The sequence below is a fragment of the Stomoxys calcitrans genome, chromosome 4 (genome assembly GCF_963082655.1).
Source record: "Stomoxys calcitrans chromosome 4, idStoCalc2.1, whole genome shotgun sequence".
Lineage (NCBI taxonomy): Eukaryota > Metazoa > Arthropoda > Insecta > Diptera > Muscidae > Stomoxys > Stomoxys calcitrans.
In genome coordinates this window covers 178096528-178124338 of record NC_081555.1, presented here as the reverse complement: position 1 = coordinate 178124338, position 27811 = coordinate 178096528, and the positions used below count along the sequence as shown (strand labels likewise).

General features: G+C 35.5%; 1 protein-coding gene across 3 annotated transcripts; it reads left to right on the top strand.

Moving 5' to 3' along the window:
* Positions 1-1093: 1093 nt before the first annotated feature.
* LOC106088510 (syntaxin-4) lies at positions 1094-27811 on the top strand. Of its 3 annotated transcripts, none has more exons than XM_013254072.2 (8): positions 1094-1338; positions 1421-1573; positions 15512-15605; positions 15675-15917; positions 15982-16055; positions 17624-17761; positions 17829-17939; positions 27293-27811. In XM_013254072.2, exons 1-8 carry the CDS (start codon positions 1306-1308, stop codon positions 27377-27379), a joined length of 933 nt encoding a protein of 310 aa, XP_013109526.1. In that variant the 5' UTR covers positions 1094-1305; the 3' UTR covers positions 27380-27811. The 3 variants fall into 3 exon arrangements, with proteins under 3 accessions (XP_013109526.1, XP_013109525.1, XP_059223996.1); XM_013254071.2 differs by having other exon boundaries at positions 1418-1573; XM_059368013.1 differs by lacking the exon at positions 27293-27811 and adding an exon at positions 23261-25011 and having other exon boundaries at positions 1418-1573.

Genomic DNA, 27811 nt, shown 5'->3' with positions numbered 1-27811 from the left:
ATGTTTCAGACCTGCCCTGATTTGCATATCACAATGGATATGGTAGTGGAGTTGTTATAAAAGAAGATGGTTAACTTAACCATGGTGGTGGGTATACAAATTCGGCACGGCCGAACTAAACACATTTTTATTTGTTTGTCATAATGTGTTTGCCACCAAAAATTTTGCATGAGTTGCATACTGGGTCTTACCAAAAATTTCATTGAGAACTTGTTCTTAAGAACCGGTACACTGCTCCACCGAAAGTTTTGTTGCCATAAGAAATGCATAGACATATCAAAATCGAAATTTTCGGTTTGCTTGTGTTACAGGGGTCACCCTGTAATACAAAAATTGTAAACATCGAAGACTATATTCGGATTCATTGTAAGAAAACTAATGCTTTGATGATTTTTTTTCATCACGAAATGGATTTATATGTACATAATTACGCTTAATTTTAATTAATGCATACTTTATAAAAATTTTGCCAAATGTAAGTTTTTTTTTTGTCACCATGTGTTTGCTAAAGAAAATTCCGTTAGAGCTACGTACCGGACTTTTCAGATTTATTGAATTGATGCCATTTAAGAAAATTCATAAGAAAATTAGTATTTTTTTCTTTTGTTGGAAAATATTTCATTGAAATCATTTGCTATTTACTCTATTAATATAGGTAAATATTACCATCACAAACCTTGGAGATTTCATTAGAATATTTACGCCAATCAGCCTGTTTTAATGACATTAAAATGTTTTTATCTTCTTCATAAATATTTCAATAAGCAAAACTTAATCCATAATTTCTTATATGTATTTTTGTTATGGCGGAAATATAAACGGAAACATAAAACAATTTCTTCCCTGGAAGTACATAAAATCATAAATAAAAACATGACAAGCTCTGCTGTCTTTCCACTAGTGCGAGTTTTTTCGGAACACTGTGCCGTAGCAAGCTTACTGAATGACTCGACTCCTATAGCTTTGTGGTTTTCGCACAAGAGAAGCATTATGTATAAATATACTCTCGAACGCACACACACAAGTTAAGCAAATTAAATTTTTTGTTTTTCTTCATATAAAAAATCAACAATTCTCAAAGTGAGAGGCCGAACATGAAATCACTCTTTGCCGAAACTTTGCCAGTGAAAGATGTAAAGCAAATTCTGTTGTTTTCTTTTAACTTTTCAAATTCAGTAGCATTGCTCGCACTGAATTTCTTTCTGCTACAAACAAAGTGATTCTGGGAAAGAAAAAAAAATAAATAAAGTGAAAAATATAACAATTATCTTAGAAGCTAAACTGTGAAACATATCTACAAACGTCATGATTAGAGATCGTTTGGAAGAGCTCAAACAGGTGGGTGGAAGCACGGCTGCGCCCGCTACAAGTGACTTATTGTGAAATTCATAAAATTAAATGTTTGTTGTATAAATAGCAGGAGACACAGCTTGATCATGCCTCATCATCAGATTCGCTGTGCATCATAAGCGAAGATGAGCTGGTGGAATATGTGCGAGAAGGTGGAAATGAAGTGGAATCAGAGTTTGTTATTATACCGCTTAAGCCAGCCATTGAAGCTCTTCTGAAAGTTGTAAGTAGTTAATTTTAGAAACGTAAGTTGCCATGATGTGGTTAAATCCCCTGGGAAACGTTACAATTTCTATTGCAATATAGCGGCTATTTAAGGGGAATGAACACTCAATCTTAAAAAAAAAAAAACAGTCTTCATAAGGGAAACACCCCTAAACCTTTGAGTTTTTGCTTAACCAAAACAAAATGCCTATAGCTAACAATAGTCGGTATATTTAGACATTTGTTTTGTTCTCTTAGAGAGCTCTAACGTATAACTCTCAACTGCGCTACACGTTCTATAAGTTCTCTTACTATTTTCAACATTCTTTTAAGTGCCAAGAATAAAGCACATTTCCATGCGAATATATACCAGCGTGTGTTAGACCATTAAAATTGTTTATAAATAACATTAACATGGTAACTTAAACCATAATTCTTTGCGATTTTCAATTTTGTTTCAAAAATATGCCAATGAAAATTTTTAAAACAGAACGCGTTAGGTCCAGAGGTCCTCAATGATACATAGCCTCCACCATGCAACGCGTTTGCAAACCTAAAATTATAATTGGCGGTAATAACAGAATTTTCCAAATTATTTTGCCATTCCCTTTGCATCATATCGACATATCTCGTTTCCATGCCTACAAAGTATTTCAAATTCTTGATCGACTTCTGTATCAACCAATATCTGTCCGCCAGTCCCTTTATCGGTTGTAATGACACCACAGTCTGTCAAAGTAAATATATTGGGTTGCCCAAAAAGTAATTGCGGATTTTTTTAAAGAAAGTAAATGCATTTTTAATAAAACTTAGAATGAACTTTAATCAAATATACTTTTTTACACTTTTTTTCTAAAGCAAGCTAAAAGTAACAGCTGATAACTGACAGAAGAAAGAATGCAATTACAGAGTCACAAGCTGTGAAAAAATTTGTCTACGCCGACTATATGAAAAATCCGCAATTACTTTTTGGGCAACCCAATATTAGGCTGAAACTTGGCAGACTATTTACCATAGGAATAGTTCTTAATCTTAAAATAGCGTTCATATAGACCGGTAAAACTTCCTGATCCCATAAAAGGTATTTCTTCGAACCGTATTTCTTCATTCACTATAAAAGAACTTTTCGACAAGTAAACTTCTTTTGTGAAAAATATTGGGACTTAGTTAAAGATAAAATTGCAAGAGTTTGTGTCAAAAGGAAAAATGTTTGAATATGTTTAACTTAAATGTAGCCCTTTAGTCAAATAACGTCTATAATTTCTATTTGTCCATGCATCTGGCTGAAGGTCCCCTTTCTAAAGAGTGATATTTTAAGAGCTAAAGGAAAGTTAAAAGTAAAAATGCATTAAGTTCGGCCGGGCTGAACTTTGGATACCCACCACCATGGGTATATATGTATACCACCTTTCGTCAAAATCCGGTGAAAAATACATACCTTATGCCCCATAGCAGCTATATCGAAATATGTTCCGATTTGGACCAAATACTAATAAGTACAATTGTATGTAACAAACTATTGGTCTTTTAGTTGCTATATCTAAAAATAAACCAATCTGAACCATATACGACACGGATGTCGAAAAGCGCCTATTATAAATGCGCCTTTTATGACCCCAAAACCTTAAATCGAGAGATCGGTCTATATGGCAGCTATATCCAAATCTGGACCGATCTAAGCAAAATTTAAGAATAATATCAAAGGGCCCAAAACAACTCACTGTTCCAAATTTCGGCGAAATCGGCCAATAAATGCGAATTTTATGGGCCCAAAGCCTTAAAGCGAGAGATCGGTCTATGTTCAAATCTAGACCAATCTGGGTCAAATTAAAGAATGATGTCGAAGGTTCTAACACAACTCACTGTCCCAAATTTCGGCGACATCGGACAATAAATGCGCCATTTATGGGCCCAAAACCGTAAATCGAGAGATCGGTCTATATGGCAGCTATATCCAAATCTGAACCGATTAACACAACTCATTGTCCCAAATTTTGGCGAAATCGCCTTTTATGGCCCCAAAACCTTACATCGAATGATCGGGCAATAAATGCGCCTTTTATGGGCGCAAGATCTTAAATCGAGAAATCGGTCTATATGGTAGCTATATCCGAATCTGGATCGATCTGGGCCAAATTGAAGAAGGATGTCGAAGGGCATAACACAACTCACTGTCCCAAATTTCGGCGAAATCCGACAATAAATGCGCCTTTTATGGGCCCAAAACCGTAAATCGAGAGATCGGTCTATATGGCAGCTATATCCGAATCTGGACCGATCTAGGCCAAATTGATGAAGGATGTCGAAGGGCATAACACAACTCACTGTCCCAAATTTCGGCGAAATCCGACAATAAATGCGTCTTTTATGGGCCCAAAACCGTAAATCGAGAGATCGGTCTATATGGCAGCTATATTCAAATCTAGACCGATCTAGACCACATTGCAGAAGTATGTCGAGGGGCTTAATTTAACTCACTGTCCCAAATTACGGCGACTTCGGGCAATAAATTCACTTTTTATGGGCCCAAAACATTAAATCGAGAGATCGGTCTATATGGCAGCTATATTTAAATCTGAACCGATCTAGGCCATAATGAAGAAGGATGTAGAAGGGCCTAACACAACTCACTGTCCCAAATTTCGACAATATCGTACACTAAATGCACCTTTCATGGGCCCAAAAACCTAAACCGAGAGATCGGTCTATATGGCAACTATATTCAAATTTGAACCGATCTGTGCCATATTGCAGAAGTATGTCGAGGAGCTTAACTTAACTCACTGTCCCAAATTTCTGCGACAACGTACAATAAATGCGCCTTTCATGGGCCCAAAAACTTAAATCGAGAGATCGTTCCATGTCCGTCCGTCTGTCAAAATCATGATAGCGATCGAACGCGTAAAGCTAGCTACTTGAAATTTTGCGCAGACTCTTAATGTTTATGTAGGTCGTTTGATATTGCAAATGGGCCATATCGGTTCAGATTTGTATATAGCTGCCATATAAGCCGATCTCCCGATTTGACTTCTTGAGACCCTGGAAGTCGCAATTTTGGCCGATTTGGCTCAAATTTAGCTTGAAGTGTTCTGTAATGACTTTCAATATCTGTATGAAATAGGTCAAAATCGGTTTATAAACTGTCTATAAACTGATCTCTGCTGATGTATACACACATGCACACAAAATGTTTTGTTTGTGTTGACAAAACGTCAATAAGATTGATGGCAAGATGGCGGAATGCACCATATGATTTGTGGTTGTTGTACAAATGAAACCACCTTTAATTGTTTCGCCATGGGTCCAACCGTACTCAACGCTATCACTTGTTCACAATACAGTTTTCATTTCGGTCATTCTAACTTAAACTTCGGTCATGTAACGGGTGGTTTACCTCTTTCAGTTCTTTGTTCCAAAATCCTTGGTAATTTATCCAGTGACCTCAACTTAAAACCGTTTGTAAACAAAATGCACATAGGTATACAAATGTGTTTGTATATATTCTGGGATTCACCTCTGGTTATTAAAGCAGATCACAAGTGGTGGAATCTCTTTTCTTTGTTGCAAGTACAAACAATTTATAAAGAAAAAAAAATTTGTAAACATTCAGATGTTCATAACAAACACCATGCAATCAAAAAGCACTTCTTGGCCCTTAAGAAAATTGTTTTGTCTCGCATTGTAAAAGCTCAACGAATAGTACACACCCATACACACATGGGTATGCACTTGTACAGGTACAAATAGAAGATGTAATAAAAAGCTTAGTAGGTCAAAATGAGATATGGTAAAGAACGCCAATTGCTATTTATGTTCAAAATTATATGCACTATTACACAATCCAATACACCCGTACATATATGTGCTCGGAGTTCTCCAGATCGGAACATAATTGAAATTGGTTTAAGGTTTGGGCCCATAAAAACCTATCCAAGTCCAAATAGGGCCACATTTGGATATACATAGCTGTCATAAAGACCAATTTTCCGAGTTAAGGTCTGTGGCCTAAAAAGGCATTTTTCGCATAAATGTGGTGCTGTGAGATATAAAAGACACATTGATAGCTTCAACGGATATGATCTAGAATGATCCCATGTTGTTGTGGTAGGAGTGTGTTGTACACTGAGGCGGCAGCCATTGCCGACGAAGGAATCCATCGGGTCAATCGAATACGTACAACCGCCTACCATGGGATTGAAAATGTTCCCATAAAAATCAAGAGGCATTTATTAGCTAATTTCGCTAAAATTTGAAACAATGAGTGGCTTTAGAAAACTTTCGATGACCTTGCTCGATATGGTCCTGATCGGACCTTAATTTGATATAGCTGTATTTAAACCCCGCTTTCAATGCTCATTAAATCCGGATTTAAGGCTCTTGTCAGCTGATTTTATAGAGGGATCATCGATCATCTGTTTGATCGCGCCATTTAATCCGGTGTTAAAGAGCAGTGTAAAGGGGGTTTGGGTTAAAGTTTTTAGGTTCATAAAATGAAAATTTTTCATCTGATTTCCAATGGCGATGGGTATCCAATGTTCGGCGTTGCCGAACTTAATGAAATTCTATTTTTATACCCTCCACCATAGGATGGGGGTATACTAATTTCGTCATTCTGTTTGTAACTACTCGAAATATTCGTCGATCTGTCTGTCGAAAGCACGTTAACTTTCGAAGGAGTAAAGCTAGCCGCTTGAAATTTTGCACAAATACTTTTTATTAGTGTAGGTCGGTTGGGATTGTAAATGGGCCATATCGGTCCATGTTTTGATATAGCTGCCATATAACCCAATCTTGGGTATTGACTTCTTAAGCCTCTAGAGGGCGCAATTCTTATCCGATTGGAATGGAATATTGTACAACGTGTTTTATTATGATATCCAACACCTGTGCCAAGTATAGTTCAAATCGGTCCATAACCTGATATAGCTGCCATATTAACCGATCTTGGGTCTTGACTTCTTGAGCCTCTAGAGGGCGCAATTCTAATCCGATTCGAATGAAATTTCGCACAACGTGTTTTGTTATGATATCCAACAACTGTGCCAAGTATACTTCAAATCGGTCCATAACCTGGTATAGATGTCATATAAACCGATCTTGGGTCTTGATTTCTTGAGCTTCTAGAGGGCGCAATTCTTATCCGATTGGAATGGAATTTTGTACAACGTGTTTTATTATGATATCCAACAACTGTGCCAAGTATAGTTAAAATCGGTCCATAACCTGATATAGCTGCCATATTAACCGATCTTGGGTCTTGACTTCTTGAGCCTCTAGAGGGCGCAATTCTTATCCGATTGGAATGAAATTTTGCACAACGTGTTTTGTTATGACATCCAACAACTGTGCCAAGTATAGTTCAAATCGGTCCATAACCTGTTATAGCTGCCATATTAACCGATCTTGGGTCTTGACTTCGTGAGCCTCTAGAGGGCGCAATTCTAATCCGATTGCAATGAAATTTCGCACAACGTGTTTTATTATGACATCCAACAACTGTGCTAAGTATGGCTCAAATCGGTCCATAACCTGATATAGATCCCATATAAACCGATCTGGGATCTTGACTTCTTGAGCCTCTAGAGGTCACAATTATTATCCGATTTGCCTGAAATTTGGTGCGACGGATCCCCTCATGACCATCAACATACGTGTTAATTATGGTCTGAATCGGGGACTAATGCCTGATACAGCTCCTATATAAATCAATCTCCCTATTTTTCTTCTTAAGTCCATAAAGGGTTCAATTCTTATCCGAATTGGCTGACATTTTACACAGGTCTCCAATTGATATCGCTCTATAAGCAGAGCAAATCTTTTCTTTTATCCTTTTTTCCCTGGAAAAGAACTCGACAAATGCGATCCATGGTGGAGGGTATAAAAGATTCGGCCCGGCCGAACTTAGCACGCTTTTACTTGTTCATGTATCTTATAAATAGCGTACATTACACCATGTTATCACCGACCTCGAAGTAATTTTTGTTTTTTTTTTTGCAACCAAAACAAATGGTTCCACTCGCACTACTCAAATGTATAAATAAATAAAAAAGCCACTAACACTTCATGACATTCTTGAATCAACAAATTCAAACAAATAAAACGTATTGTCCAAAAGTGTCGCTGAACGATATGTCAAAGGCGAGAGTAGTATACCATCTATCCCATAGTGCGGGGCATGGCTCAATAATTACATCATAAAAATCAAATGACACTAATCTATAGAATCCATGTTTTTGTCATCAAGCTGGTTTACAAAATTCACGTTGTTGTCAACACACATAAAAAATATGCGTCAAATTTAGCCAACTGCTAACATTAGACAACCTTTTATTTTTGAGCCATGGGTGGTGGGTTTAAAAATCAGATAAAAGAAAAGTAAACGCACAAAACAATCACAACCATTGGGCCAAGATTTAAAACAATAAAAGAAAAACATGCTCCAAGAGCAAAATCGATGACGAAGAACAAATGGACTCACTCTCTGATACAGTGACTCACATTTAATGAATCCCATTAAAACTAATGAAATTTAAAACTCACAAAAGGATTGTCAACTATTGGGTTGTTTTATTTACCATTCTAGCGCACAATTGCTAGCTTATTTTTCACAGATACATACTTAATATTATGGTAGGGTCGTTGGGGATTGCAAAATGGTCATATCGGTTCAGATGTCTAAGTCGGTATATTTTATTTTTCTATTTTATTTATGTTTTTATAACCGCCACCAAGGATGGTGGAAATAACGATATTTTGATGTAGCTCCATATTAGATTTCACTTCTTGAGCCTCAAGAAGCCGCCGTTGGTGTCTGATTTGGCAAAGATTTTGCACGAAATGTTCTTTAAGGATTCTAATCACCGTGTCAAGTGCGATCCAAATCGGTCATTAACCTAATATAGTTCCCATATAAACTGATATCCCGATTTGGAAGCCGCAGTTCTTACCCGATTAGGGTGAAATTTTGTGCGGAGTGTATTGTTATGACTTCCAACATCCATGATAAGTATTTTCTTAATTATAAGCTGATATATTGGGTTGCCCAAAAAGTAATTGCGGATTTTTTAAAAGAAAGTAAATGCATTTTTAATAAAACTTAGAATGAACTTTAATCAAATATACTTTTTTACACTTTTTTTCTAAAGCAAGCCAAAAGTAACCGCTGATAACTGACAGAAGAAAGAAAGCAATTACAGAGTCACAAGCTGTGAAAAAATTTGTCAACGCCGACTATATGAAAAATCCGCAATTACTTTTTGGGCAACCCAATAGATTGCATATCCCGATTAGTCTTCAACGGAACCAAGAAGCTTAAATTTTTGCTATAAATTCGTTTGTTTCCCCTTATTTTCTTTTTAACCAATTAAAACTAAACCAGCAAAGAATGCTAAAAGTCGGGCGGTGCCGACTGTATAATACCCTACACCTGCCCTATAAGTACAATGTGGGAGATATATCCGATTTTGATGGACCTCGGCGGATGTTTCCTTTAACAATTCCTATGAAATTTCGAGTAAATATGTTGAAACTGTAATAACTACGGTTAATAAATGACAACATTATTGCAAATTACCCAAAATCTGACGAACATATATATGGGAGCTATATCTAAATCTGAACCGATTTCGAGCAACTTCTCAGATATTGTGGTAGTCATCGAGGAGAGCTTTGTGCAAAATGTTGGCAAGATTGGTCAATAAATGTGTTTGCAGTGGCTCTTGGAGTGGAAATAGAGCAATTTACATATATGACAGCTATATCTAAATCTGGGCCGATTTCTATGAAATTCACCCTTAATATTAGGAGTCATAAGAAAATCCTTCTTGCCAAATTTTGAGAGAATCGGTTAACAAATTAGCACTTTATTGCAATATTTCTCAAAATCGGGCGAACATATACATGGAAGCTATGTATAGATCTGAACCGATTTGGAACAAACTTTTCAGATATTGTGGTAGTTGTCGAGGAAAGCGTTGTACAAGATTGGTGAATAAATGCGCTTGCAGTGTCTCTAGAAGTGAAAATCACATCTGCATACGTTCATTAAAGTCGGCTCCGATTTAGATGCAGCTCCCATAAAAATGTTTTGCCCCATTAACATTTATTGGGCCTAAGTAACTAAAATTTTCAACCAATCCGCATGAAATAAGGCACGCATTATTCTGTAACCCATCTGAAATCTTTTTTCAAATTTCATCAATAACGGTTGAGATTTGGATATAGATTCCGTATATTTGTTTCGCTCCATTTTTCCACTCCCCACTTTTAAAAAGATCTTAAAATTTTTGTTACGAAGTGTTTTATTAACAACATCTGAACAACTTATCAAAAAATCCATTAAAACCGGTTCAGATTTGGATATATGTAGGTCCATATAAAAATATCGCCCGATTTAACCTTAAGTTACATGAAATAAATGAAGGGTAGGTGTAGGGTATTATGTAGTCTGCTCCTCCCGACTTTAGTCTTTCTGGTTTATTATTTTATTTTGATTTAATTATTTTGTTTTTAAATTAAAATCCACTTAATCGTCACTTCAATGTCTATTTTATAATTACTTCTGTAGGTACTTATTTCTAAAGGCACCAAGTTAATATCAAGATTTTCATTGAAACATGTAACACAACAACATGTGCTTAAATGCTGCGGTAAATGCTGGGAACAGGGCAATGTTTTTCCCCCTTATGAACACAAAAGCTTTGTGTCAGATATGGGATTTCAATGAATTGCGCTTCCGTCTTCTTCCGTCCCAAAATTGTTGACAATATTGTTGCTAAAGGGTGATTTTTTTGAGGTTAGGATTTTCATGCATTAGTATTTGACAGATCACGTGGGATTTCAGACATGGTGTCAAAGAGAAAGATGCTCAGTATGCTTTGACATTTCATCATGAATAGACTTACTAACGAGCAACGCTTGCAAATCATTGAATTTTATTACCAAAATCAGTGTTCGGTTCGAAATGTGTTCAAATTTTGACAAATTTTGTTCAGCGATGAGGCTCATTTTTGGTTGAATGGCTACGTAAATAAGCAAAATTGCCGCATTTAATGTGAAGAGCAACCAGAAGCCGTTCAAGAACTGCCCATGCATCCCGAAAAATGCACTGTTTGGTGTGGTTTGTACGCTGGTGGAATCATTGGACCGTATTTTTTCAAAGATGCTGTTGGACGCAACGTTACGGTGAATGAACACATTTCGAACCGAACACTGATTTTGGTAATAAAATTCAATGATTTGCAAGCGTTGCTCGTTAGTAAGTCTATTCATGATGAAATGTCAAAGCATACTGAGCATCTTTCTCTTTGACACCATGTCTGAAATCCCACGTGATCTGTCAAATACTAATGCATGAAAATCCTAACCTCAAAAAAATCACCCTTTATCAAAAGATGGACCGATATAGCTCAATTAGAATCACAATTGACTTACATTAATAAGAAATATTTGTGCAAAATTTTAAGCGGCTAGCTTTACTACTTAGAAAGTTAGCGTGCTTTCGACAGTCGGACGGACAGGCGGACGGACAGACGGACGGACAGACGGACAGACGAAAACGGACGGACAGACGGACGGACGGACGGACAGACGGATGGACAGACGGACGGACAGACGGATGGACATGGCTAGATTGACATAAAATGTCATGTCGATCAAGAATATATATACTTTATGGGGTCTCAGACGCATATTTCGAGGTGTTACAAACAGAATGATGAAATTAGTATACCCCCATCCTGTGGTGGAGGGTATAAAAACAAGCTTAAGGTAAAACCTTGCAAGCTACAAACAGAATATTAAACCGCGAGTTGCTTCAGCATGTCTCAAAACTCAACGAAGACGTTGCCTTGGTCATATTGACTGTATACTTAAGGAAGCCTCATCTACAAAGCCAATTAAAAAGGTACCTGCTATTAAACGATGAATGGAAAGACTAAAACTTCGATGGAAAGATCGAAGGGGGATATATATCTCATAAAAACATGGGTGTTACATAGGTGAATAAGATCAAGCGCTGGGCAATTTATTGTGTTCTATTCCGCCAAGAGATCAAACTGTGAATTTCACAAAAAAATGTATGCTAAACTTTAAAATTCATACCAAACAATTAAAATCTTCAACTCGATTTAAATTTGCTTTAAGCAAACAAACTGGCGGAACCATCAGAAAAAAATTTTCAGCGGTGTTTTTCCCCTCCTAATGCTGGCGATATTTGTGAGGTACTATGCCATGTAAAAACTTCTCTCCCAAGAGATATTGCACCGAGGCACGCCGTTCGTACTCAGCTGGAACAAGTAAAAGCGTGCTAAGTTCGGCCGAGCCGAATCTTATATACCCTCCACCATGAATCGCATTTGTCAAGTTCTTTCCCGGTATCTCTTTTTAGATAAATAAAGGATAAACGAAAAGAATTGCTTTGCTAATTGAGTTGAATGTTGGAGACCACAGTAGAAGTATATGTGTAAAATTTCAGCCAAATCGAAAAAGAATTGAGCCTTTTAGGGGCTCAAGAAGTAAAATAGGAAGATCGGTTTATAGGGGAGCTTTATCAGGCTAAAGACCGATTAAGACCATATTTGACACGCATGTTGGAGATCATGGAAGAAGCCGCTGTACAAAATATCTGCCGAATCGGATAATAATTAGGCCTTCTTGAGGCTCAAGTAGTCAAGATCCCAAATCGGTTTATATGACAGCTATATGAGGTTATGTACCGATTTGAACCATATTTAGCACAGTTGTTGAAAGTCATAACAAAATAACTCATGCAAAATTTCAGTCAAATCGGATAGGAATTGCGTCCTCGAGTGGGTTAAGAAATCCACATTCAAGATCGGCTTATATGGCAGTTAAATCAGATTATGAACCGATTTAAACCATACTTGGCACAGTTATTGGAAGTCATAACAAAACACGTCATGCTAAATTTAAGCCAAATCGGATAGGAATTGCGCCCTCTAGAGGCTCAAGATGTCAAGATCCCAGATCGGTTTATATGACAGCTTTATCAGATTATGGACCGATTTGAACCATACTCAGCACAGTTGTTGGAAATCATAAAAAAACACCTCATGCAAAATTTCAGCCAAATCGGATAAGAATTGCGTCCTCAAGTGGCTCAAGAGGTCAAGATCCCAGATCAGTTTATAGGGCAGCTATATCAAAACATGGACCTTAATATATAAATATGAAAAGTAACGCAAAAGGCCCTTATTGTCACTTTGTGTATAAAAAAAAGTAATTGTTTCGTAGCTTATAAAATCTTTTTTATCTTCTGAGTTAGATTTCTTTAAAGGCCCTACAACATATAACTTTCGTCCCTGAGTTTGTACGAGTGAATATGTGCACATGTATGTATAGAAAGTCACTCATTTGCCAAAAATTTTAAACATTGTGCGCAAACTGCATATACCTACATATGTATGTACATTCATATGTTAATTTGTTCAGTTGTTTGCTGGCGAGACGATCAAAGACGGATGATACCATTGATCTTTAAATGTTTTGAAATTAAATGGTGAGCGGATTAAAGCTCACAGTCTTTAGAAACCAGTAGTTTGAAAGCACATCATAAGCAAATCGATAAAAACGTATTGCACTAAAAAAAACGTGAACCCCAAATGAATGGAAATTGAACTAAATGGTAGTAAAATTGACCATGATTTGGCGCTTAAGATTTTTTATGTCCCGTTTGGTAAACACAATTCCTTTTTTTTATACCCACCACCGAAGGATGGGGATGGGGAAGAATCCATTTTCGACCCTATAAAGTATATATATTCTTGATCAGCGTAAAAATCTAAGACGATCTAGCCATGTCCGTCTGTCTGTTGAAATCACGCTACAGTCTTTAAAAATAGAGATATTGAGCTGAAACTTTAAACAGATTCTTTTTTTTTTTGTCCATAAGCAGGTTTAGTTCGAAGCCACGTTTTTTATCCGATTTTGCTGAAATTTGGAACAGTGAGTTGTGTTATTTGGCCCAGATCGGTCCAGATTTAGATATAACTGTCATATAAACCGATCTCCCGAATTGAATTCTTAAGCCCTTACAACTCACAATTTTTGTCCAATTTAGCTACAATTTTGCAAATTGTTATAAAATGGAGGCCACTTATCATTGAGCTTAAACTCGAATCGGACTGCACTCATCGATGTGTGAGAAGTTTGGGGGTGGGTATACCAAGTTCGGCCCGGCCGAACTTATGCCATTTTACTCATACTGTTTCTTTAACTAAAGTACAATGTTGTACTTTTGGAAACACACAATTTTCTTAACTTCAAGGATTATTTGCCCCTGTTAAAATGTTTGTCTTTAATAATAAACAAGTAAAAGCGTGCTAAGTTCGGCCGGGCCGATTCTTACATTACCCTCCACCATGGATCGCATTTGTCGAGTTCTTTACCCGGTGTCTCTTTTTAGGCAAACAAAGGAAAGGAAGCGATAAAAGAAAAGAAATCCTATGGTATTGGAGCTATATCAAGTTATGGTCCGTTTCGGACCATAGTGGAATGAATGTTGGAAACCACAGTAGAAGTCATTTTGTAAAATTTCAAAAGCCAAATCGAATAAGGATTTCGCCCTTTATGGGCTCAAAAGGTAAAATAGGAGATAGTTTTATAGGGGAGCTTGTATTAAGGTTATAGACCGATTCTGACCATATTTGACACGTATGTTGAAGATCATGGGAGAAGCCTTTTTACAAAATTTCATCCAAATCAGATAAAAATTGCCCTATAAAAGCTCAAAAAGTCAAGATCCGAGATCGGTTTATATGGCAGCTATTGGGTTGCCCAAAAAGTAATTGCGGATTTTTCATATAGTCGGCGTTGACAAATTTTTTCACAGCTTGTGACTCTGTAATTGCATTCTTTCTTCTGTCAGTTATCAGCTGTTACTTTTAGCTTGCTTTAGAAAAAAGTGTAAAAAAAAGTATATTTGATTAAAGTTCATTCTAAGTTTTATTAAAAATGTATTTACTTTATTTTTAAAAATCCGCAACTACTTTTTGGGCAACCCAATATATCAGGTTATGGACCGATTTAAACCATACTTTACGAAGTTGTTGAAAGTTATAACGAAACACGTCGTGCAAATTCAGTGAAATAGGATAGGATTTGCGTCCCCTAGAGGCTCAAGATGTCAAGACCCCAGATAGGTTTATATGACAGCTATATCAGGTTATGCATCGATTTTACCCGTACTTGGCACAGTTGTTGGAAATCATAACAAAACACTTCATGCAAAAGTGGCTCAAGAAGCCAAGTACCCAGATCGGTTTATATGACAACTATATCAGGTTATGGACCGATTTGAACCATACTCAACACAGTTGTTGGAAATTATAACAAAACACCTCATGCAACAACCAAATCAGATAAGAATTGCGCCCTGTAGTGGCTCAAGAAGTCAAGATCCAAGATCGGTTTATATAGCAGCTATAACAAAACATGGACCGATATGGTCCATTTACATTCCCAACCGACCTACACCTTTAAAAAGTATATTTGCAAAATTTCAAGCGGCTAGCTTTACTCCTTCGAAAGTTAGCGTGCTTTCGACAGACAGACGGACGGACGGGACTTGGCTAGATCGGCATAAAATGTCATAACGATCAAGAATATATTTACTTTATGGGGTCTGAGACGAATATTTCGTGGAGTTACAAACAGAATGACGAAATTAGTATACCCCCATCCTATGGTGGAGGGTATAAAAATTAGTCAAATAATCCAAAAATATAAATAAATGTACACCCTAGTAGCTATGTATATTGGAATATATATATATATATATATATATATATATATATATATGTGTTTGGATGTTCATTCATGCGGAACATTACCGAGTTCTAACTTTTTTATAGCAGGTGTGGTTTTGTATTCCCCATTTATATATATTACCATATGAAACATATTGTATTTTAATATATTTCCTCTTCACTTCCTTTAGTATTCCGAAATTCTGAGAGAATTCCATATAATCACCAATAATTTGGAAATAATGAAAGACATGATTGCTGCAAAAAATGCCAAAAGTTTTAATGGTAACATAATATCACCTTGCAATTTCTTTACAAATTAAATTTAATAAAATTAATTTTTGTTTTCTTTAGAAAAGGAATTCTTTAAAACCCGACAAAGCAGCATACAAACGGGCAATAATATAATGGGACAATTCCAGATTCTAGAAACCAACCTACCCAAGCAAAATGATTTCTCCACATTGGCCAGAATGAAGCGGATACTTTACTATGGCCTGTTTCAAAAGTATGTTGAGATATGGACTGAAACCGAACAATTCCTGCAAAACTATGAAGCCAATACAAGAAAAACGCTAAAGACACAATCGAAAATTCGTAAGTAATGGCTTTTGCCATAATTAATTATACAACACGTTCACAGTTTGTTTTTGTTATTTAGTGAACATTGAATTAAACGAAGAAGAAATTGAAGCATTGGTATCGAATAAGCAGACTAATCTATATGCATGCAATGTAAGTAAACGACACACATATTGTAGAAACCGATTTGCTTAAAGTTTGAGTTTCTTTCTTGATTGAAGGATTTTGATCATGATTTCGAGCCAAGGAAGAACAATTTCAAAATTATGATGCTATCTTGGAATATAAGTAGCTATATACAGATACGACTTTTACCTAGCAACATTGTCAAATTTCGTAGATTTTAAATGTACATGTCTATTAAATGCAGCGAACTATGACAACCATTGGGTGTACAAAAATTGTTAGTTTAAATTTTTTAAGAAACGTTGTCTTTTTTTGTGTAGAGATATAAGGCATATGAAAGACACTACACTCGACCAGAAGTCTAAGTGACTCTCTAATCCCCAGGAATTCAAGAGAACCCTTTGCTCCTGTGCTCTCATTCATATTGGACCAATCCCTGTATGTAGAGGAACCAGAGAATTTCGGGACGCCCCCAGCCTTAAGCTATCTCTCCGAGAAGACAAACTCCAAGTCGCCATCTAAGAAAGATCATTTTGGCAATGCCAATACCATGTAGTCGTCCCACGTCATCGGACTACCGCAGCACAAACGAATTTCAGAAATCCGAAGAGCGCGAATTCCTGACCGAGTCAGAGGTCTAGGTGTAAATCCGTGCAAGGCTCAAGTAGGTCTTTTCAGCAGGAGATTCAAGTTACTTACAGTTGCATCTGTCTCCTTGGGAGAAGAGTATGTTTCATTTGCTGAAAGTGCAAAATACCTGCTTGTTTGGCTAGATAGGAAATTTAACTACAAATCCAACATTTTGGAAAAGGCAAGAAAGTCAACTCTTGCCGTAGACACCTGAAAGAGGGCTATTGGCAAAAGTTTGGGGTTTAATCTCCGTGTTATGCTTTGGGTATATATTGCAGTTGTCAGACCTATAATGTCATATGGTGTAGCGGTCTGGTGGACGGCGCTTCAATGCCTCTGAACATCGTGGCTAGACAAACTACTGCGACCACTGCTGTGAGGCTAAGGGAGCTTTGCCTTTGGTAATGCGGCGCCTACTGACACTTTGTTGTTCTTGAGAGAATGCTCGATTTCCCAGGCATTATGGAATACACACTGCCTGAGCCGCTTATTGATAAAAAGTACTGTACCAGAATTCCTGATAGAATCTATTGGTATTACAATATCCTTGGTAATAAAAGTAGCACAAGACTTCAACACGGATACCTTTGTACTTGAAATTACCAATTTGTTGCAAAATTTGTTTTTAGCTTATTTGACAGCAAATATGATAACAATGATGTCAACATACAACTGTTTTCTACCAAAACAACGCTTTACACGCCAAACCAAAAAGTTTTATTATAATTAAACCAATTAGCAACACTGTTGGAAACATTGTGAGATTACAACAATTAAACCAGTAAGCAACACTGTTGGAAACATTGTGAGATTTCACAAAATTAAATTGATGTTTAGCAACATTTTCCGCACAATCGAAGTCAGTACTAGGCTTTAGAAAATACTTTTTTAAATAAAATAAAAAATGATTTTGGAATTCCGAAATAGAAAAATATGAAATTAAAAATAATTTCTTTAATTTTTAGATTTTAGAAGACACCGAGCATGCGCGAAAGACCCTGGATGCTCTTACTGCACGTTTGGGAGATCTAAAAAAACTTGAAAAATCTCTTGCTGAGGTCCATTCAATGTTCATCGAGTTACAAAGAATGGTGGTGGAACAGGTAGAGTAGATGGCTTTCTTTAATGATTTTATGAAATATTTTAAGTATGTATTCAACTTCATTACAGAGTGTTGTTATGCAAAGTATTGAAAAACATTTCCTAGATGCTGAAAATTATGTGGAGGAAGCTGTTGAAGACATCAAACATGCAGAAGAGTTACATAAAAAGGGTGTTAAGGTAAGTCTATGGTCAAATATAGTTTTATCCATTTGAAAATATCCTCATCCCCACACTCCACAAGCTTAAGAAATATTTTGCCATTCTAATTTGGGTTTGGTTTTACACAAAATAACATACGGTCTTTGTACGTTAATATACAAATGTCCATATATAAGTCTGACTGAATTTTGAATAAAATATGCAATTAATTGATTTTAAAGATTTATTGCCTGGATAACGAGTAGTTAGTTGATCTACTGCGTTTACTAAATGAAAATGTAAAACGAAAACGGTGAAGGGATTTGCTTCATAAATTCAAATATTAAATGGAACTAATTCTAGTAAAAAAACTAGTAAAAGTTAAGTTCAACTGTGATATAATTGTTTTTTTTATTATCATTTATAATTTTTTGTTTTTATTATATGTTGTGGAGTCGAGTTTTTTAAATTAATAAGGAAGAAATAGTAATGGAAGAAAAGTTACAGTAAGTTAAATACAAAGTGCAATATTTTTAAAATAGAACCAATGTTAAATGTCTCACGCACGAAAGAAAAAAGGATTCTAAAAATTAAAGATTGTTTTCCTTGATGGAAAAATGTTGGTCATAATTTGAAGTCAGAAAGGCTAAAGTTCTAAAAAAGGGCAACGTTCACTTCGAAAAGAATGATTTAATTCATTGTTTTTCGAAAATTTCTATTTTCAAATTCAACATCTTTAGTTTAATAATAAATGAATGATCGAATGATTGATTGCGAACCAAAGAAGCAAATCTACTAGCGAAATTCACATTCGAATTTCGATCGCTGACTGGTTTTTATCTTACTTCACAGATAACTTTAATTTTTTAAAGATGGGGGTATATTCGTTTTGTCATTCCGTTTGCAACACATCGAAATATCCATTTCCGACCCTATAAAGTATATATAATTTTGATCCTCGTAAAAAATCTAAAACGATTTAGCCATGTCCGCCCGTCTGTTAAAATCACGCTCAAAAGTCGAGATATTGAACAGAAACTTTGCACAGATCGAAGATGGGCTATATCTTGATATAGCCCCCATACAGACGGATCTGCCGATTTAAGAACTGCGAGCCATAAAAACCACATTTATAATCTGATTTTGCTGAAATTTGGAACCGTGAGTTGTGTTAGGCCCCTTAACATCCGCTTTCAATACGGCTCACATTTGTCTATATTTGGATATAGCTGCCATATATACCGATCTCCCGATTCAAGTTTTTGAGCCCATAAAAGGCACATTTATTAACCAACTTCGCCGAGTTTCGCCTACATTACAAGATTTTGGCCTTTAACCCTGAGCAGTCATCCTTCGTCAAAACGATGATGCGCGATTTTTTTTGACTTAAATATGATTCTATATACCCACCACTATCTAGTCATTCACTTTGTAACACCTCGAAATATTCGTCTAAGACCCCATAAAGTATATATTGGGTTGCCCAAAAGGTAATTGCGGATTTTTTAAAAGAAAGTAAATGCATTTTTAATAAAACTTTGAATGAACTTTAATCAAATATATTTTTTTACACTTTTTTTCTTAAACAAGCTAAAAGTAACAGCTGATAACTGACAGAAGAAAGAAAGCAATTACAGAGTCACAAGCTGTGGAAAAATTTGTCAACGCCGACTATATGAAAAATCCGCAATTACTTTTTGGGCAACCACATATTCTTGATAGTCTCGACGTTCTGAGTCGATCTAGCCATGACTGTCCGTCTGTCGAAATCACGATAGCGGTCGAACGCGTAAAGCTAGCCGCTTGAAATTTGCACAGATACTTGATGTAGGTCATTGGGGATTGCAAATGGGCCATATCAGTTCAGATTTAGATATAGCTCCCATATAAACCAATTTCCCAATTTGACTTCTTCAGCCACTGAAAGTCGCAATTTTTGTCCGATTTGGCTTAAATTTAGCATGTAGTGTTCTGTAATGACTTCCAAAAACTGTGCAAAGTACGGTCAAAATCGGTCTATAACCTGATATATTGGGTTGCCCAAAAAGTAATTGCGGATTTTTTAAAAGAAAGTAAATGCATTTTTAATAAAACTTAGAATGAACTTTAATCAAATATACTTTTTTTACACTTTTTTTCTAAAGCAAGCTAAAAGTTACAGCTGATAACTGACAGAAGAAAGAATGCAATCACAGAGTCACAAGCTGTGAAAAAAATTGTCAACGCCGACTATATGAAAAATCCGCAATTACTTTTTGGGCAACCCAATAGCTGCCATATTAACCGATCTCCCAATTTGATTTCTTTAGCCCCTGAAAGACGCAATTTTTGTCCGATTTGGCTTAAATTTTGCATGAAGTGTTTTGTTATGACTTTCAACAACTTTGCTAAGTATGGTTTAAATCGTCCTATAACCTGATATAGCTCCCATATAAACCGATCCCCCGATTTGATTTCTTGAGCCCTTACAAGCCGCAATTTTTGTCCGATTTGGCTTAAATTTTGCATGTAGTGTTCTGTTATGACTTCCAACAAGTGTGTCAAGTTCGGTCCGAATCGGTGTATAACCTGATATAGCTTTCATATAAATCGATCTCTCGATTGGACTTCTGGATCCCTTACAAGCCGCAATTTTCGTCCGATTTGGCTGAAATTGAGCATGTAGTGTTTTGTTATGTATTTCAACAACTGTGCCAGGTACTGATATGGCTGCCATATAAACCGATTTTGGATCTTGACTTCTTGAGCCACTAGAGGGCGCAATTCTCATCCGATCCAACAACTGTGCTAGATATGGTTCAAATCAGTTCATAACCTGATATAGCTACCATATAAATCGATCTGGGATCTTGACTTCTTAAACCTCTAGAGGGCGCAATTCTTTTCCGATTTGACTGAAATTTTGTACAACGGCTTCTCCCATGACCTTCAACATGCGGGTGCAATATGGTCTGAATCGATCTTTAGCCTGATACAGCTCCCATATAAACCGATCTCCCGATTATGCTTTTGGAACCCCTACAAGGCGAAATTCTTATCCGAATGGACTGAAATATTGCCCAATGACTTCTACTATTGTCTTCAACATTCAATTCATTTATGGTCCGAATGGAACTATAACTTGATATAGCTCAAATAGTAAAACAATTCTTATCCATTATTCTTTGTTTGCCTAAAAAGAGATACCGCGCAAAGAACTCAACAAATGCGACCCATGGTGGAGGGTATATAAGCTTCGGCGTGGCCGAACTTAGCACGCACTTAATTCTTACTTATGATTTTCACAATAGAGTTGTTGTATTTACCCCCTAAGCAGATTTTCGCGCTTATTATGTATGGAGAAAAATGCTTATCACCGTCTATTAACGCCGATTATTAATGACGTTGTTGTTAAGTGTGTCATATAATTCGATCTAAATTTCAATTACGAAAAGAAGAATAACGCAACTTATTTAATGATTAATCGCTCTGGAATGCAGAAATAACTTAGAATTTTAATGAAGTCTCAATTACGAACTCTGAGATACATTTATTTATGATTTATATCACTTCTTTTTTTTTGTTGCTATTTAATTTATTTCGGATGAGTGTTGTTGTCGTAGCAACATGCTTTTGGGAATAGTGTTGTCAACGTTAAAACACTAGTGGCCTTATGAATTAATGAAGCCTTGAAATAACCCTTTTTGATCTACCAAATAAACCAATTTCAAATTTACATTAAGTTTTGTGAATGTCCGTTGTAAAGACAAATACACTATGTCGCATTTTTTATACCCATCACCGAGGGATGGGGGTATATTAATTTTGTCATTCCTTTTGCAACACATCGAAATATCCATTTCCGACCCTATAAAGTATTTGTCCATTTGTCTGTTGAAATCACGCTACAGCCTTTAAAAATAGATGGGCTTTATCGAAGATATAGCTCCCATGTAGACCGATCCGCCGATTTAGGGTCTTAGGCCCATGAAAGCCACATTTATTGTCCGATTTTGCTGAAATTTGGGAAAGTGAGTTGTGTTAGGCTAGTCCACATTCAATTCGGCAAAGATCAGTCCAGATTTGGATATAGCTGCCATATAGAACGATCTCTCGATTTAAGGTTTTGGGCCCATAAAAGGTGCATTTATTGTCCGATTTCGCCGAAATTTAGAACAGTGAGTTGCTTTAGGCTCTTCAACAACGTTCTACAATGTGGCTCAGATCGGTTCAGATTTGGATATAGCTGTCATATAGACCGATCTCTCGATTTACGGTTTTGGACCCAAAAAAGGCGAATTTATTGTCCCATTTCGTAGAAATTTTGGGCCAGTGAGTTGTGTTCGGCCCTTCGACTGCCCTCTTTAATTTGGCCCAGATCGGTTTAGACCCATCTCTCGACTTAAGGTCTTGGGCCAATAAAAAGTGCATTTATTGTCCGATTTCGCCGAAATTCGGGTCAGTGAGTTGCTTTAGGCTCTTCAACAACTTTCTGCAATGTGGCTCAGATCGGTTCAGATTTGGATATAGCTGTCATTAAACCGATCTCTCGATTTAAGGTTTTGGACCCATAAAAGGCGCATTTATTGTCCGATGTCGCTAAAATTTGGAACAGTGAGTTAAGTTAGGCCCCTCGACATCCTTCTGCAATATGGCACAGATCGGTCCAGATTTGGATATAGTTGTCATTTAGACCGATCTCTCGATTTAAGATTTTGGACCCATAAAAGGCGAATTTATTGTCCGATTTCGTCGAAATTTGAGCCAGTGAGTTGTGTTAGGCCCTTCGACAGCCCTCTTTAATTTGGCCCATATCGGTTCAGATTTGGCAATAGCTGCCATATAGACCGATCTCTCGATGTAAAGACTTGGCCCCATAAAAAGCACATTTATAATCAGATTTCACTGAAATTTGTCACAGTGACTTATGTTAGGTTTTTTGATATCCGTGTCGTATATGGTTCAGATCGGTCTGTATTTGGATATGGCTACCAAAAAGACCTTTATTTTATTCCACAAAATTAAACAATGACTTGTACTTATTAGACCTCTCAATATCCGTGTCGAATTTGGTCCAAATCGGACCATACTTCGATATAGTTGCTATGATTACGATTTTTTCACCACATTATGACGAAAGGTGGTTTACATATATACCCAAGGTGGTAGTTATCCAAAGTTCGGTCCGGCCGAACTTAACACCTTTTCACTTGTTGTTCTTTGCCACGAGACAATACGTTGTGAATGTGATGTGCCTTTGAACAATTTAAGATTTAGTTCGTTGTTATCGATTAAGTTGAGGGAGAGGATATTTCCAAATAGATATCATTCCTACTTATTTTTTTTTTTTAATTAAATTTTTTTTTTTCAATTTCTTTCAGAAAAAATTTGTCCTCATTATTTTATCTCTGATCATACTTTTGATAATTATAATAATTGTTTTCAATGTGTAGATGTTGAGTCCTCCAACGAATTTAGACTGTCATATGTTTTGTGTGTAAATTTAGTTTTTAAAACCATATTAGGAAATTATTGCTGCCACATAAATATAATGAATAGTTTTGATTAGAAGTTCCTAATTAAAAAAATTATAAAATAAATAATGAAACATATTTTAAGTATTAAGTAGATTTTCAAATAAACAACGATATTCGAATAAATAATTTACACATTTTAGTCAAACGTCATGAGCTGTTGACATTTGAAAAATGTCGTGTAAAGCAGAGTTTACATGGCACATCATGATCGTACTCATCGTGTGTACGTGTTGATTACAGCTTTTACCTAAAACGGTACATCGATTATTTACTTTTCTGTGATTTTATTTAATTATTCATACTTTACTTTTCATTTCTTAACCTTATTTGTCACAGAAGTGTTTTTCAATATCTGTAAATTAATGATTACACATTTCTTTGTAAACTATAATCGATAGAAGTCATTTATCGAAAAAAATCAAATGATTTTTCAGCCATTACTGATGGTTATGTGTACATGTGACGAATACACCTTTGTTTTCACCAATACTATTACAATGACCATACATCAGATGTGCCATGTAAACTTAGCATTAAACCTGTATGATTAACTGTATATCGATTATATTATCTATGTTATCGATGGAAAAATTGCAATGTATTTGGACGAAGGATATCCAAATATGTTAACTTTCCAAAGGGTTGGTATTTATGTGTTAAAAATATATTGCAAAATTCAAAATTAAATAACAATTGTTTTGCATTTTTTTTAACTATAGCGTCCAGAGAAAATTGTATAAAATATGCAGTAAAAAACAAACATAGTACCAGCCTTTAAAAAAATTTTTAAAAATTTTTTTCTTAATATTCTTCGCTCATTAAACGTGAAGAGCTCAAAGCTGTACTAAATTTTTTAACTATACAGTGCAAATCATTTGTTATCCATTGTTATCGCATGATATCGATAACAATCCAATATATTATTTTCTGTGTTTTATTTAGTCGTATCCAATGCAATTCAGGGGCCGAATTTTCGAATGAAATTTCATGTTATTACTCTTTTATACACACTTTAATATCAAACTTTTATAAACAATGATCGATTTAAACATTCGCATTTCTAAATTTTAAAAATTCTCGTTTAACAAACAAGTACGTAATTCACAATAGAAATATTTCAAACGAATTTACTCGTACACGTATGCGGTAATGCGGCCCCAGATGTTCTGTATGGAATATCAGGGCAAACTTGTACTGGTAAGTTATCGGTATCATGCAATAACAGATAATAACCAACGATTAAATGTGATTTGCACTATATAGTACTAAAATATAACACAGCAATTATCGCATGATATCGATAACATTAGAGTACATCTACGGGAATTCTATCCAGTGCATCTTATTTGCACTGGGTAGAAAAAAATGCTGTGTTTTATTTAGTCCTATCCAGCGCAGGTCAGATATTCTGGATAGAATACGAGTGCAAAGTTGCACTAGTAAGTTATCGATATCATACGATAACAAAGAATATGAACCGATTTATCATGATTTACACTATATAGTAATAAAATTTAATTATTTTCTTTAGCAATAATTTATTAAATGAATCTTTATTATTTGAAATATCTGTCGTATTTATTTTACACTCACATATACAGAGATTTACTTCAGAGAAGTATAGATAATTATTTTAATTTTAAAACTAAAAGGAAATTTAAATAAAAGGAAATGACATACATATATAAATAAGGTTTATTTCTGTTTTTTTCTAAGCTTTTGACACGTACGTATGTATATATTTGTTTTTTGTGCGTGCTAACATTTCACAATTTATTCATTAAAAAAAACATAAATTTCATTAAACATAATAAAAGAGTGTTTAGGGAGTAGACACCCATAATTGATAAAAATCGTCTAAAGATTCCGTCGTGAAGAATGCCGGTTAGTTAGTATGGAACCTAAGCTCTGCTCAATAAAAATGGACTTCAAAACAAGTCCAAATATTTTGGCGGAGTGACGCCTTTTTAAAGAATAGGATGGAAATGGTTGTGATGTTTGTTCCAGGATTCGATCCCACGAGTTATGTTGCTTAAGCTGACATGTCAACCTGCACTGTGTCCTGTAGAGCCAAATAATATAAATAAATCTGTGGGTCGAATAATTAAGGGTTATTCTAAAGGCTCTCAAGCAAAGTATTGGAGCTATAACTAAAGATCAACAATTTCGCCCATTTGCTTTATTTATTACCGGATTTCGCTGAAAATTGAAACCGTGCTCTATTTTAAGCCTCTCGACATCTGACCTTAATATGGTTCAAATCGGACTTTATTTAGATACAGCTGCCACATAGACCGATCTGCCGATAAAGGGTCTGAAGCCCATAACAGCTTTATTTTTAACCGATTTCGCTGAAATTTGAAACAGTGTATAGTTTTACGCCTCCCAATATAGGACCAAAATATTGTTCAGATCGGACTATATTTGGATATAGCTGCCATATAGACCCATCTGCCAATAAAGGGTCTGAAGCCCATAAAAGAACTATTTATTACCCGATTTCACTTAAACTTGAAGCAGTGGGTAGTTTTATGCCTCCCAACATAGGACCCAAATATGGTTCAGATCGGACTATATTTAAATATAGCTGTCATACAGACCGATCTCCCGATAAAGGGTCTGAAGCCCATAAAAGCTTTATTTTTTATCCGATTTCAATTTTGATTCCGATTTGGAACAGTGAGTAGTTTGAGGCCACACGACATCCGACCCAAATATGGTAAAGATCGGACTGTATTTAGATATACAATAGCTGTCATGTAGACCGATGGGCCAGTTAAGGGTAGGAAGCTCATAAAAGCTTTATTTTTTACCCGATTTTGTTGAAATTTGAAATGTAAAATGCAGCAGTGACTTATATTTGTAAGACCACTCAATGTCCGTGCCGAATTTGGGTGCATAAGTTATCCAATTTTTACCGGATTGTGACGAAAGGGGGTTTACATATATACCCGAGGTGGTGGATATCCAAAGTTCGGGCCGGCCGAACTCAATGTCTTTTTACTTGTTTATGTTTATTTCATCTAATATACATAAAGTTAGAATTTTTAAGCGTTATCTTTAATTTGAAGAACACATTTCGTAAACGTTTATGCAATATTGTAAAATAAACGTAAATATCGTTTCATAACTTGCTCTATGATGCGATAAGGCAAACAATTAATGATCTCTTAATCGCACAAAGAATGGAAGCACATTTAATCTTTAAATTAAATTAAAAGAATCTATATACGGATTCAATAAATATAATACTTTGAAGTTTACTTCGGGTGTTATCAGAAGAAAAGTAATTACGCAATGCAAATCTCATTTGCCAGTCTTTTTTGAATATTTTCTATGCATATGCAAGATGAAACCTTAGTAACGATTCGGATAATACCGAAATTGAGAAATGTTTTAAATTTCTGTATAAAAATCCAAATTTGTAATAAGCTTTCGATGTGATATAATCCATGTGATCTTTAAATGTAAGACAACTGCCAAAATGTGTCCCCAAATTGTTAACTCAGTACTCACGTATAAACTCCGACTTATTCCCATATGTATGATTAAATAAAATTCGGAAAATGATTATAATTATACATAACGGCTCATAGGGTCTAAGAGACATCAGAACTACGGCAAAATCCAAACAGCAGGAGATAAAGGTTGCCATGATAGAAACGGTCTTCTTGGAAGAAGAGATTTAAAAAACTAATCAATCAAATATATTTGCAAACATTTACATTTCATTACTAACAGCAAGTTGCAACTCTTACATCAATATGATTTAAACCACACAACAATAAAATCTGTACATAAACTAACATTTGTTAATGTGCCAAAACTAATAATTGATAAATTTAATTAATCTTATTTCTCCTTATTTCGTTACAGTTTTTTAATATGTTCTCCATGTTCAATTCGAAGAAAAAGGTTATAACTGAAATGGCAAAAGAAACTAACTCTGTACCAGTAATTTAGTAAATGAAGAATTTTCCGACATTCCACCAGGATGATTTCCAAAGAAAGCCGACCTAACATAGAAAAATACTACAATTTGGAGAAGATTTTTCATTAAACACCAACCTCCCTTTGCGCAATTTTTAATGCGTTTGATGAATGTTGCTGTTTCTTCTTCTATAAAACCATCCTGTTCCTCTAGACTATAACATTAAATCCACCGACTGATTTTTTCAAGTTTGATGTGGTTAATTTTTATATTTTAACCACAGCAATAGTGGATATGTGAACTTAGGTATTGCCCAAATGCTGTACTCACCAAATGCGGCATAGTTTTCCAATCGCTAAAAGTTTCGTTTATCTTACAAACCTAATACCGATCTCATTTAATTCAATTTTGTAAAATTTTTAATTATTCGCCTCGGCAGCTTGTTTATACTTTGGCTCCCATTA

What these genes read in the sequence shown, in the direction of transcription:
- LOC106088510 (XM_013254071.2), top strand. Translation starts at nt 1,306, where the DNA reads ATGATTAGAGATCGTTTGGAAGAGCTCAAACAG. An exon ending in TTGAAGCTCTTCTGAAAGTT is followed by an intron (nt 1,574 to 15,511) that starts GTAAGTAGTTAA and finishes CACTTCCTTTAG; the next exon opens with TATTCCGAAATTCTGAGAGA. An exon ending in TACATAAAAAGGGTGTTAAG is followed by an intron (nt 17,940 to 27,292) that starts GTAAGTCTATGG and finishes ATTTCGTTACAG; the next exon opens with TTTTTTAATATGTTCTCCAT.